Source organism: Talpa occidentalis, unplaced genomic scaffold (assembly GCF_014898055.3).
Source record: "Talpa occidentalis isolate TD23 unplaced genomic scaffold, MPIMG_talOcc4v2.1 talOcc4.10, whole genome shotgun sequence".
NCBI lineage: Eukaryota > Metazoa > Chordata > Mammalia > Eulipotyphla > Talpidae > Talpa > Talpa occidentalis.
In genome coordinates, this window is record NW_023600993.1 from 40100224 (window position 1) to 40113371 (window position 13148).

Genomic DNA, 13148 nt, shown 5'->3' on the forward strand with positions numbered 1-13148 from the left:
ACCACTGAGGGGAGCAGCAGGTGAACAGGAGAGGTCTGCTTGCCATGTGGGTTAGCTCCCTGGCCGGCTAGGGATAGAACTTGTGCTGCAGAGGCTGTGGATTGCTTCATAGTGCGGTGCTTAACCCCTTGCACCACCAGGGAGGCCCGTTAGTCCATATATTTCATGCAAAAACAGTCTTACTGCTTTTTAGCAGCCTGTGGACCTTATAACAGAAAAATTGTAAGATTTTAAAACATGGATAATAAAGAAACTCCAGTTGCTTCTCAGACTATACAAGTATCAGAGTTTGGAAAATACATGAAGTAACAGTTATACTTCTTAGGAATGACTGTACTAATGACTTTCACCCTCTACTCAACTGAGCAGTCCTATAAGGCAATCATAACTCTAGGACAGGTTATCTGGAAAAAAGAGATTGCAGAAGTAGGAATAAATTGCTCTTGAAAGTAAAGGTGACAGAGCAATGAGGAAATTAAAGGTGTGGTAGCAGTTTCAAAAGGCTTGAAGTCTGATGGGTGTATCTATCACAATTTCAGCTTTAAATATATATATTTTTTATTAATAATAAATTTTATTTTTATATTCCCCATACAATTGCAACCCTCTTATTTTGACCCCAATCCCTCCCCTCCCGCCCTTTACCCCCCATAGAGTGTCTCTGGTTCATAGTTTTTTGTTGATTTTAATTTTCACTTTCTTATAGTTATTCATTTTCCTAGTCCCTTATTTAAGTTTTCTAGATTCCTGCTATGAGTGAGACCATCCGGTATTTTTCTTTTTCTTTCTGGCTTATTTCGCTGAGCATGATCCCTTCCAGTGCCATCCATGTTGCTGCAAATTGCATGTGTTTATCTTTTTTGAATGCTGAGTAATATTCCATGGTATATATGTACCACATCTTCTTGATCCAGTCATCCATTTTTGGGCATTTGGGTTGTTTCCAAAGCTTAGCTATTGTAAATAGTGCTGCTATAAACATAGGGGTGCAGGTGCTCTTTGGAATTGATGTTTCTGTGTCCTTTGGGTAAATACCTAGGAGTGGAATTGCTGGATCATATGGAAGCTCTGTGTTTAGTAGGTCCAGAAATCTCCACACAGCTCTCCATAGTGGTTGAACCAGTTTGCACTCCCAACAGTGCAGAAGAGTTCCTTTTTCTCCACACCCTCGCCAACATTTGTTGTTGCTAGTTTTTTTAATATGTGCCATTCTCACTGGTGTGAGATGGTATCTCATGGTAGTTTTGATTTGCATTTCCCTGATTACAAGTGATGTTGAACATTTTTTCATATGCCTGTTGGCCATTTGCATTTCTTCTTCAGAGAAGTTTCTTTTTAGCTCTTCTGCCCATTTTTTGACTGGATTATTTTCTTTGTTGTTGTTGAGTCTCATCAGCTCTTTGCAGATTTTTGTGATCAGTCCTTTATCATTAGTGTTGTGTGCAAAAATGTTCTCCCAGTTGGTGGGGTTTCTCTTTGTTTTTGTTATTGTCTCTTTTGTTGTGCAGAAGCTCTTTAATTTGATGTAGTCCCAGCTGTTTATCTTTGCCTTCACTATCACTGCTTTGGGTGATGTGTCTGTAAAGATGTCTTTGATGTGCATATCATGTAGTGTTTCGCCTATATTTCCTTCTGTGTATTTTATGGTTTCAGGTCTTATGTCTCGTTCTTTAATCCATTTTGAGTTGATTTTTGTGTATGGTGTGAGGTAGCGGTCAAGCTTCATTCTTTTGCATGTAGCGACCCAGTTTTCCCAGCACCATTTATTGAACAAACTCTCTTTGCTCCAATGCATAGTCTTTGCTCCTTTGTCAAAGATTAGTTGACCATAAATCTGTGGATTTATTTCTGGATTTTCTATTCAGTTCCATTGGTCTGTATGTCTGTTCTTGTTCCAATACCATGCAGTTTTGATGATTATGGCTTTGTAGTATAGCTTGAAGTCTGGGAGTGTGATGCCTCCATTCCCTTCTTTTTTTTTCAGGAGAGCTTTGGCTATTTGGGGTTTTTGGTGCTTCCATATGAATTTCATCAATAATTGTTCTATTTCTTTGAAGAATGACATTGAAATTTTGATTGGAATAGCATTGAATCTGTAGATTGCTTTTGGTAGGATGGCCATTTTAATGATGTTTATTCTTCCAATCCGTGAGCAGGGGATGTCTTTCCATTTCTTTGTGTCTTCTTCTATTTCTTTTAACAGTGTTTTATAGTTTTCTTTGTATAGGTCCTTTACCTCTTTTGTTAGATTTATTCCCAAATATTTGATTTTTTTTTTTTGTTTCGATAATAAAAGGGATGTTTTTTTTTATTTCTTCTTCAGATTTATTGTTTGTGTATAGGAAGGCTACTGACTTTTGCGTGTTGATTTTGTATCCTGCCACTTTACTGAACTGATTGATGAGTTGAATTAGTTTTTCTGTGGAGTTTTTGGGGTTCTCTATGTATATTATCATATCATCTGCAAATAGTGATAGTTTGACTTCTTCTTTTCCTATTTGGATTCCTTGGATGTCTTTCTCTTGTCTTATTGCTCTGGCTAGGACTTCCGGTATTATATTGAAGAGCAGTGGTGAAAGTGGACATCCTTGTCTTGTTCCCGATCTTAATGGAATTGCTTTCAGCTTTTCGCCACTGAGAATGATACTGGCTGTTGGCTTGTCATATATGGCCTTTATGATGTTGAGGTATGCTCCTTGTATCCCAAGAATTTCAAGGGCTTTTATCATGAATGGGTGTTGCACTTTGTCGAAAGCGTTCTCAGCATCTATTGATATTATCATATGGTTTTTATATTTTTTTTTGTTGATGTGTTGGATAACGTTGATTGATTTTCGGATGTTGAACCATCCTTGTGTCCCTGGAATGAATCCTACTTGGTTGTGGTGAATTATCTTATGGATACATCGTTGAATTCTGATAGCTAAAATTTTATTGAGGATTTTTGCATCAGTGTTCATTAGGGAACTTGGTCTGTAGTTTTCCTTTTTGTGTTGTCCTTGTTCGGTTTTTGGTATTAGTGTAATATTGGCTTCATAGAACGTGTTTGATATTGACCCTTCCTTCTCAATTTTTTGGAAGAGTTTGTGAAGGATAGGCACTAATTCATCTCTGAATGTTTGGTAGAATTCATTTGTAAATCCATCAGGTCCTGGGCTTTTGTTTTTGGGGAGGTTTTTGATTACCATTTCAATTTCGCTGCTTGTAATTGGTCTGTTTAGGTGTTCTATTTCTTCTTTATCTAGCTTTGGGTGATTGTAGAGTTGTAGGAATTTGTCCATCTCCTCTAGATTGTTGAACTTGTTTCCATATAACTGTTCATAGTAGTTTCTGATTATTCTTTTGATTTCTGCTATGTCCGTTGTGATTTCTCCTCTTTCATTAATGATCCTGTTTATTTGTGCTTTCTCCCTTTTTTCCTTTGTGAGCCTGGCTCGGGGTTTGTCTATTTTATTGATTTTTTCGAAGAACCAGCTCTTGGTTTCATCGATCTTTTGGATTGTTTTTTTAGTTTCAATTTCATTTATTTCTGCTTTGGTTTTTATTATTTCTTCTACTGGTTTTGGGGTTTTTTTGTTGTTCTTTTTCTAGATCTTTGAGCTTCGAGATTAGGTTGTTTCTTTGAGTTCTTTCTTGTTTCTTGATGTGAGCTTCTATTGCTATATATTTTCCCCTTATTACTGCTTTTGCTGCATCCCATACATTTAGGATATTGGTGTCCTCCTTGTTCAATTCAAAGAATTTTTTAATTTCTTCTTTGATCTCCTCATTAGTCCAGTGGTCTTCCAGTAGGGTGGTTTTTAATCTCCATGAGGTAGGAGAGTTCCTTGCCTTCTTTTTATGGTTTATTTCTAGTTTGATGCCTTCATGGTCCAAAAAGATGGTTGGTATGATTTCAATCTTGGTGTATCTGTTGATGTTTGTCTTGTGCCCCAGTATGTGATCGATCCTGGAGAATGATCCGTGTGCACTTGAGAAAAATGTGTACTCCGTTTTTTTGGGGTTTAGTGTTCTATAGATGTCTGTTAAGCCCAAATGCTCTAGGTCCTTATTTAGAGCTTTAGTTTCTCTGCTTATTTTTTGTCTTGTTGATCTATCCATTGTTGATAGTGGTGTGTTGAAGTCTCCCACTACGTATGTGTTTTCTCTGATGTCTGTTTTCAGAGAGGACAACAGTTGTCTGATATATTTTGGTGCTCCTTCGTTTGGTGAGTATATGTTAATGAGTGTTATTTCTTCTTGAAGTATTGTCCCCTTGATCATAATGTAGTGACCATTGGGGTCTCTTTTCATTTTTTTGAGTTTGAAGTCTGTTTTATCTGATATAAGTATAGCTGTTCCTGCTTTCTTTTTTGGCCCATTTGCTTGTAGGATTGTTTTCCATCCTTTAACTTTGAGCATGTTTTTATCTTTTGTAGCTAAATGTGTTTCCTGGAGACAGCAAAAGGTTGGGTTTTGTTTCTTAATCCAGGCTGCAACTCTGTGTCTTTTTATTGAAGAGTTTAGTCCATTTACATTTAGAGTTAATATTGATATGTTAGCATCTGTATTTGCCATTGTGTTTGTCTTTCCTTTGATTTTATTTTTATTCTTTTAATAACTTTTTTTTTGTTTGTTTGTTTGTTTTTTTTTTTCGGCCTTCTTTCGTTGTTATTCGTTCCTCTGAGGTTCTGGCTTTAGGATTCCTTGTAGTATTTTTTTGGAGTAGGGGTTTAGTTGTAATGAAATTCTGGAGTTTCTGTTTGTCTGGGAAGGTCCTTATTCTTCATAGAGGAAGGAGAGCTTTGCGGGATAGAGTATTCTTGGTTGGCATCTGTTTTCTTGGAGTCTGTTGACTATGTCCCTCCACTCTCTCCTTGCCCGTAGTGTTTCTTCGGAGAAGTCTGATGTCAGCCTGATTGGCTTTCCTTTGAATGTTATCTGTTTCTTCCCTCTTATCAGCTTCATTATTTTTTCCTTGTCCTGGATTCTTGGGAGCTTTACTATTGTGTGTCTTGCTGTATTTTTCCTTTCATCGTGGAAGTTTGGTGTTCTTGCTTCTTGTATATCAATTTTCAGCTCCTTCTTCACATTTGGGAAGTTCTCTTCAATTATCTCTTTGAATATTTTCTCTGTTCCTACATCTCTCTCCTCTCCTTCTGGTATTCCTATAACTCTTATATTTCCTTTCCTCATGGAGTCAGAAGTTCCCGAAGTCTTTCTTCGTTCCTTTTCCTTCGTACTTCTCTTTCCTTTTCTGTTTTGGTTCTTTTTATTTCTGTGTCTTCAAGAGTACTTATTTGTTCTTCCATTTCATCTATTCTGCTTTCATTGCTTTTCCCAGAATTCTTTAGTGCCTCCATTAATTCTTTAATCTCCTGCATTTCTTTTACTTCCCTCTTTAGGGACTCAATTTCATTCTTCTGATCGTTGATTATTTTTCCCTTATCATTGTTTTCCTTTATGACTTCTGTCAATTTTTTAATCATGGCAATTTTAAATTCTCTTTCTGGAAGGCTCAGAAGTTCTTCCAAGTTAGTGTTGTTGCAATCTGGGGGGTGGTTTTCTTTTTGTGGTGTGCTTTTTTTCCTGAGGAGTTGTTAGGTTGCGTGTGGTTCTTCTACTCCCTACTGTCTGTTTTCTAATTTGCCGTATGCATTGGGACACTGTGTTGCTGGGACTGGCCGGCATCTTGGGTGAGCTTCTCTGCTCCCCTCTGGGTCCTCCGGGAGCCATCTGTCAGTTTCAAGCAGTCTTTACTGAAGAAAGGTCCCTGTTCTAAAATGCCGATGTGGGGACACACTCCTCTGTGTGCCTGGTCTGCCCCGGCGGTGGGTTCCCGCTCCCCCTCTGGGCTTGGACTGCAGGCCAGAAGGGTCTGGCATGGGTGAACTTCCCCCGCTCACCTCTGGCTCCTGAGGGAGCCTTCTGCAGGCAGTTTTTACTGAAGAAATGTCCCTGTTCTAAAATGGCGATGCGGGACACACTCCCTGCGCGTCCGGTCTCAGGCACACTTTTCTGCGTGCCTGGTCTGCCCCGGCCGTGGGTGCCCGCTGCCCCTATGGGCTCAGACTACTGGTCGGAAGGGGCCTGGCGTGGGCTAACTTCCCAGCTGGCCACTGGCTCCTCCAGGAGCCTTCTGCTGGGTTCAAGTTGCTATGTGGCGCCAGAGATCTCTTCTAGAGCCCTTGGGGAGCGGTTTTTTTTTTTTTTTTTTTTTTCCACCCCGTGGGACAGGGAACAGAGCGGGAATGGTAGGGTAAACCTCAACAGCTTTGGGTTGCTATGTCTGCCTTCTGCCCCACTGTCGTGGAGAACCCACGCCCCGAAATTCATGGCCCGGGTCTCAGTTCCAAAGCCCTTAGGTCCAGGACGGGGGCTGTAGCCCAGTTCAGTGTCCGCAAAATGGCATCTTTTGCACCCCGCTCCCGTGCCTGGGTGCCTGGTTCCTGGTTACTCAGTGAGGGACTTTCACCTCAGTGAGGGTCCCCGCGCGTCTCCCCGCACGCCTAAGTCGCAGGCGCGGGGACCTGGGCAGCCGTGATCCCGATCCCCGTTTGCTTTTCAAGAGCACCGCTTTTCCGCACAAGCTTACCGGCCGGCCCGGGGCTGTGTGCAGGTCTCCTCCGGGGGTCTCTTTTGTTCTCTAATGGCGCCTGGAGCTCACCACCTTGGCGAATCCTGCAGGGTTCTCCACAGCTCCCGTTCACGGGGTGTAGTGGCTGAAATAGTTCCTTTCCACTCCTAAATATATTTTTTAAGATTTTTATAGAAGAACTGGGGTGCAGGCCAGAAGTACAGGGAGTGAGAGGATTCACCAGGGACAGAGTGGGAAGCAGAACAGGCGATCTACTGAAATACACTACTGAGGGGAGCAGATTGACTGAAATACACTGCTAAGGGGAGCAGCAGGCAAGACAGGAGAGGTCTGCTGCACTATATGTGGATTAGCTCCCTGGTCAAAGATCGAGGCAGTGATAGTGCTGAGACTTAACCCCTACACCACCAGGGAGGCTCTGAATATTTTTCAATACAGATTTAGTTTACCAAAATACACAACACCAAACTTCTGAAGTAAGTTGGATTACTTGGAAATGACTGAAGCATTTTTTTTTTTTTTTTAAGATTTTATTTATTTATACAAGCACTGGGTACAGTCAGAAGCACGGGAGGGTGAGAGAATTCACCAGAGCCAGAGCTGGGAACAGTACAGGCAAACTGATAAAATGCATTGCTGAGGGGACCAGCGGGCGCAACAGGAGAGGTCTGCGCGCCATGTAGGACCCTCGCCTGTGGCCGGGGATCGAACCAGCGCTGCAGAGGCTGTGGGTAACTTCACAGCCCAGCGCCAGGGGAGGCCCTGATTGAAGTGTTTTAATTACTATATTGAAAAGCAATTTCTTTTACCTGATTGTGTTAGAAAAGCACATCTCTTTTTGTTGAAGTTATGCTTTCATTAATCTTCTTGGAATTTAAATTCATATATATCTGAATTTTTAAGTTCTAGTGATGATTTAGGGCCTAGTTGCCTTTAAAAAAAAAAAAAAGATTTATTTATGCACACAAGAGCTGGAGTGTAGGCCAGAGATGCAGAGAGGTGGGAGGATTCACCAGAGACAAAGTGGGGAGAGAACAGGCAGACTGAATGAAATACACTGCCGAGGGGAGCAGTGGGCAACACAGGAAAGGTCTGCTGTGCCATGTGGGTCAGCTCCCTATCTGGGGATGGAACTCGTGCTTCAGTGGCTGCAGATTGCTTCATAGTGCTGAGACTTAACCCCTTGTGCCACCAGGGAGGCCCTAGGACCTAGTTGTTTTTTTATCAATCTATTAGACACACAAAGTACTGGTTTTTACTGTTCACCAGTTGTAAACAATAATGGTTGATAATTATTTGCTTTGTGGTGGGTCCTATACTGAAATAGGCACTATTATTATGTTATTTTACACAAGAAAAAACTGAGGTATAGAGAGGTGAATAGCAGTTTGCCCACAGTCACGTAGCTAGTAAGTGATGAACTTGGATTTGACCTCAGGGTTCTCTGATTCCATAGTTGTAGCTTTTTAAATCTCTTCTGGATAGCTGAGTGAACATTAGTGGAAAGTAGCACCTCAGAATAAACAGCATAACATAAAATAGATTATTTTGATAAAATTGCTTCTTATGGAATATTGAGGCAATAAAACAAACATTTTTATATCTTTTTTTGCCATACCTAAGTCTGATTCTAGTAAATCTTTTATTATACATTAAAATTCTTCCCTGTCCTATGACTCAATCTCCTTTCTAAAAAAAATAATTTTGAGTAGATCTGTGTTGGAATCTGCACTCCTTAAGGTCATTATTTGTTTACGTGATTTTTTTTTACAGTTTTTGTGCATTTTTTTAAAAAGGACATTATTTGCAGATGAACAGGTTGCTTTAAAGAAGAAAGAAAAAGAAGCTTCTGAAAAATGGAATAATGCCTGGAAAAAACCTGAAAGTGATAAAATAGTATGGGAAAAGCTACACATTTTTGACCAATCTAAGGTAAGAGTATCAAAATCAAACGTTTATGGAGTGTTAGACCTCTTAATTGTACTTTTGTAATGTATTGTAATGCTAAGTCATGTTCAAATCATAGAGTATTTTAAAAACTGAATTACTTTAAAAAAAAACCTTTTCATGTTATTTCAAAACAGTGTTATTTTGAATTTAAGTATGACTTCAACTAGTCTCTGTTTGCATTCTTTAAATTGTCTTACTCTGTTAATAGGTGAGTGCAGAAATCCCCTGACACTTTCTTTAGGCTTCCATAAAGTGTTCTGCAGTTTTTTGAATGAGCACAAAGCTCTACCACTAACCATGTCTACTACAAGGTTATCAAATCAAATATAAGTAACTGCTTGTCAAACATAAGTATGTACTAGGTATCTCTCAAGTAATGCTTCAGTGATCTTTAAATTTTGCCTTGGTTTAATCTTAGACAAAGTGCCATTGTTTTTCTGTTTTCAGACTTCTGCTAGCTCCTCCAGCATTCTGTCACAGTCTCCCCTTCAGGTAACACTGATCCAGGCTGATGGGCATTCGTTGCCTAGTGTTGGTCATATTTTAGAGGTAAGTCCATTTTAATTAAAAATAATTCAGTACTTTGAATATGTAAGCCCTTTAGTACTTGATTGCAATATAATCTATTTTGTTTGAAGGCACATATTCTTATTTTTAATCACCAGTTAACTTTTATTGAGTACATTGTGTTCCCTTAAACTTAATGTTATTAACAATTTCTCTTTTATATGTCTAGTTCTTTTTCCTAGTAAACATTTATGTCTTAACAAATGTATTCTGAAACCAGTGCAGTAATCTAAAAGGTATGATCCTGGTGGTAGAATTTTTCAATACTGTAGAGTTCTAATAGAACTCAAGAGTGTTTACATGGCTGCTTGTTCTGATGCATAAAAGGGTGACTTGCATACATTATTACTACGTTAGTTTTGTAGTCTGTTGATAAGTTTACATTAACAAAAAGAATAATATCCAGATTGTATTTTTCTATAGTCTCAAAAGCGCTTTTTCTTCTCTTTTTTTTTTTTTAGACATTTATTTATTTATGCATATAAAGACTGGGGCACAGGCCAGAGGTGGGGGGGGGGGCAGTGGGTGAGAAGTTTCACCAGAGACAGAGTGGGAAACAAAACAGGCAGACATTGAAATACACTGCTGAGGGGACCTCCCCGGTGGCTCAGTGGTTTGAGCACAGTGCTGTGAATTTGTCCGCAGACTCTGCAGTGCGGGTTCAATTCCCAGCCGGCCAGGGAGATTCCCACATGGCGTGTCAGACCTCTCCTGTGGTGCCTGCTGCTCCCCTCAGCAGTGTATTTCAGTCGTCTGCCTGTTCTGCTCCCGGCTCTGTCTCTGGTGAATCCTCTTACCCTCCCGCGCCTCTAGCCTGTGTACCCCGGGTCTTGTATAAAAAAATCTTTAAAAAAAAAAAAAAAAAAAAAAGACTGCTGAGGGGTGCAGCGGGCGAGACAGGAGAGGTCTGGTTTGCCATATGGGTAGCTCCCTGGCTGGCTGGGGATTGAACTTATGCTGCAGAGGCTGCGGATAGCCTCATAGCGCTGCTCTTAACCCTTTGCGCCACCAGGGAGGCCCAAAAGCACTTTTTAAAAAAAGATTTATTGTGTATATAAGAACTGGGGTCTAAGGCAGAAGTTCAGGGGGTGAAGAGGATTCACCAGAGACAGAATGGAAGCAGTAGAACAGGTGAAATATATTGAAATATATTGCTGAGGGGAGCAATGGGCAAAGCAGGAGAGGTCTGCTGCGCCTGGCCAGGGATCAAACTCATGCCGTAGTGGCTGGTGATAGCTTGACAGTGCAGAAACATAACCTTTGTGCCACCAGGGAGGCCCTAGTCTCTCAAAAGCACTTTTAACTGACTGAAAGGCAATATGAGGGCCTCTCCTGTGGCGCAGTAGCTGAGCGCTGGGCTGCGACGCTGCTCACAGCCTCTGCAGCACCGGTTCGATCCCCGGCTGCTGGCGAGGGTCCCACATGGCACAGAGACCTCTCCTGCTGCGCCCGCTGCTCCCCTCGGCAGTGTACTTCGTCAGTCTGCCTGTTCTGTTCCCCGCTCTTGGTCTGGTAAATTCTCTCACCCTCCCACACTTCTGACTGTACCCAGTGCTTGTATAAATAAATCTTTAAAAAAAAAAAAAATTTAAAAAAAAGCAATACGACCTTGATACAGGTCATATTGGGAAAATCTATAGTTATTAGATGATAATCTTAAGTGTGCAAAGTTTATAAATTGGTGCATACAGATACTACTAAAAATTACAACTAATAATGAAGTGGCTGAGAATCCATTTTTCACTTTTCAAAATTAGGATTAAAGAGTCTTTAATGCTAAAGATAGTATTTTCAGTTAGCAAAATTTAGGTTGACAGTATATCATAATTTGCCTGGGCCTTATGTCTTTTACTATTAGGGAGTATAATCTATACTATGATTTTTATTTTTTGCATAGAACTGTGGTGTAGGCCAGAGATGTGGGGCTTATGAGAGGATTCACTGGAGACAACAGTAGGGAGCAGAACAGGCAGATTTACTGATACACACTGCTAAGGGGAGTGGGCAAGATAGATGTCTGCAGTGCCATATGTATGAATATGGTCAAATACTGGAGAGATGCTATGGAGGGAAAATAAACTGTAACAAAAAAAATCCCTTTGTTATATGTGTGAAACATAGTTGGTTTTAAAAGTCTCAGCCATCGCCACAAATGTTTTATTGTTTTTAAATGTTAAACTCACATTAGGTATTAGGAGGGGAAATTTAGTTGAAACAGCACCTCCAAGGCCAGTTTTGTTAAAGCATGAGGTAATGTATAGGAAGTGCTTAGAAAAGTAGCCAAGATGTAGCAAGTACTTATTTGAGAGTTTATTCTTCTTACACAATAGATCCCCCCTATTTGAGATTTTGCTTTCTATGGTTTCACTTACCAGTGGTCAGCCATGGTTCAGAAACATGTACAGTAAGATATTTTGAGACAGACCATATTTACATAATTTTCATGACATCATATTGGAATAGTTGTTTTATTATTACTTATTGTTCATCTCTTACTGTGCTTAATATATATGAAATTCAGGCATCAACTGGCAGACTTGTTGTGTATCCCCTGAGGATAAGGGGAGATGCCACTGTAATTACATAACTGGTCCATTTCAATCCCTGCAGCTGTTTTAGGCCAGTCCTCTTCACCAGCATCCTTTTCTCCTCTTCTTGATTCTCAGTCTTACTCCCCCTTTTCACTTAAATACTCCTGACGTTCATCTCTGTATTGCATACTCCAAACATTCTTGTCCATTGTGCAGAGATTTATGTATGCCTCGGTCTTATTGAGAATGACTCAAAACCTTCACCTTAGTAAACATTTGGATTTCCTTAATAAGTATCCCTTCCTGAGTGCAAACTGGTCCAACCACTATGGAGAGCTGTGTGGAGATTTCTGGACCTACTAAACATAGAGCTTCCATATGATCCAGCAATTCCACTCCTAGGTATTTACCCAAAGGACACAGAAACATCAATTCCAAAGAACACCTGCACCCCTATGTTTATAGCAGCACTGTTTACAATAGCTAAGCTTTGGAAACAACCCAAATGCCCAAAAATAGATGACTGGATCAAGAAGATGTGGTACATATACACCATGGAATATTACTCAGCGTTCAAAAAAGATAAACACATGCAATTTGCAGCAACATGGATGGCGCTGGAAGGGATCATGCTCAGCAAAATATGCCAAAAAGAAAAAGAAAAATACCGGATGGTCTCACTCATAGCAGGAATCTAGAAAACTTAAATAAGGGACCAGGAAAATGAATAACTATAAGAAAGTGAAAATCAGAATCAACAAAAAACTATGAAACAGAGACACTTTTGGGGGGGTGGGGGGCGGGAGGGGAGGGATTGGGATCAGAGTGGGGGGGTTGCAATTGTATGGGGAATATAAAAATAAAATTTATTATTAAAAAAAAAAAAGTACCCCTTCCTGGGAAGCCTCTTAAGTGGAGGGATATACTCTAATGTGCGGTAGAGAGTGATGTCATTCTGCTAGCTTCTTTTGGGAGTGGGGGGTATTGTTTTAATCAGTTATTTTTTGGTGACCCTTTTTTTTTTTTTTTTTTTCCTGTGGTAGCATTGATCATTGGTTTACAATGTATGATTTAGGGGAGAGACGAGGTTCACACCTCTTCAGGTATATGTTAACACCACCACCACCCAAGCACTCATAATCCTCTACCATAGACTATTGAGCCTCCTCCCCTTTGTGTCTCATTTTTCACCCTCCAGGTCTAAGAGTCTCAGTTTTGTAGTAATATTTCTAGGGTTTGCTTGGGTTTCATTTTTTCCTCTTCATTTTTTTTCTCTTTATATTCCACATATAATTGCAATCATCCACTGTTTGTCTTCTTCCCTCTGACTTATTTCACATAGGATAACCCCTTCCAGTTCCATCCATGTTGCCATAAATAGCAAAATTTTATTACTTTTTATAGCTCAGTAGTGGTTTTTTACATATAGCACATCTTTATTCACTCATCTGTTGCTAGGCACTTAGGTTGTTTCTATAAACTGGCTATTTTAAATAGTGCTATAATGAATATGAGTACATGTA

At 40.0% G+C, this 13148-nt stretch overlaps 1 protein-coding gene across 6 annotated transcripts in view; it reads left to right on the forward strand.

The window, feature by feature from the left end:
* Positions 1-13148, forward strand: part of CCDC66 (coiled-coil domain containing 66) — a 65990-nt gene that overhangs the window by 28762 nt on the left and 24080 nt on the right. For all 6 annotated transcript variants that reach the window (XM_054694756.1, XM_054694754.1, XM_054694760.1 and 3 more), the window contains 2 exons: positions 8388-8509; positions 8975-9076. In XM_054694756.1, the coding sequence (XP_054550731.1) occupies positions 8388-8509; positions 8975-9076 (224 nt within the window). The remainder of the gene's footprint in view (positions 1-8387; positions 8510-8974; positions 9077-13148) is intronic.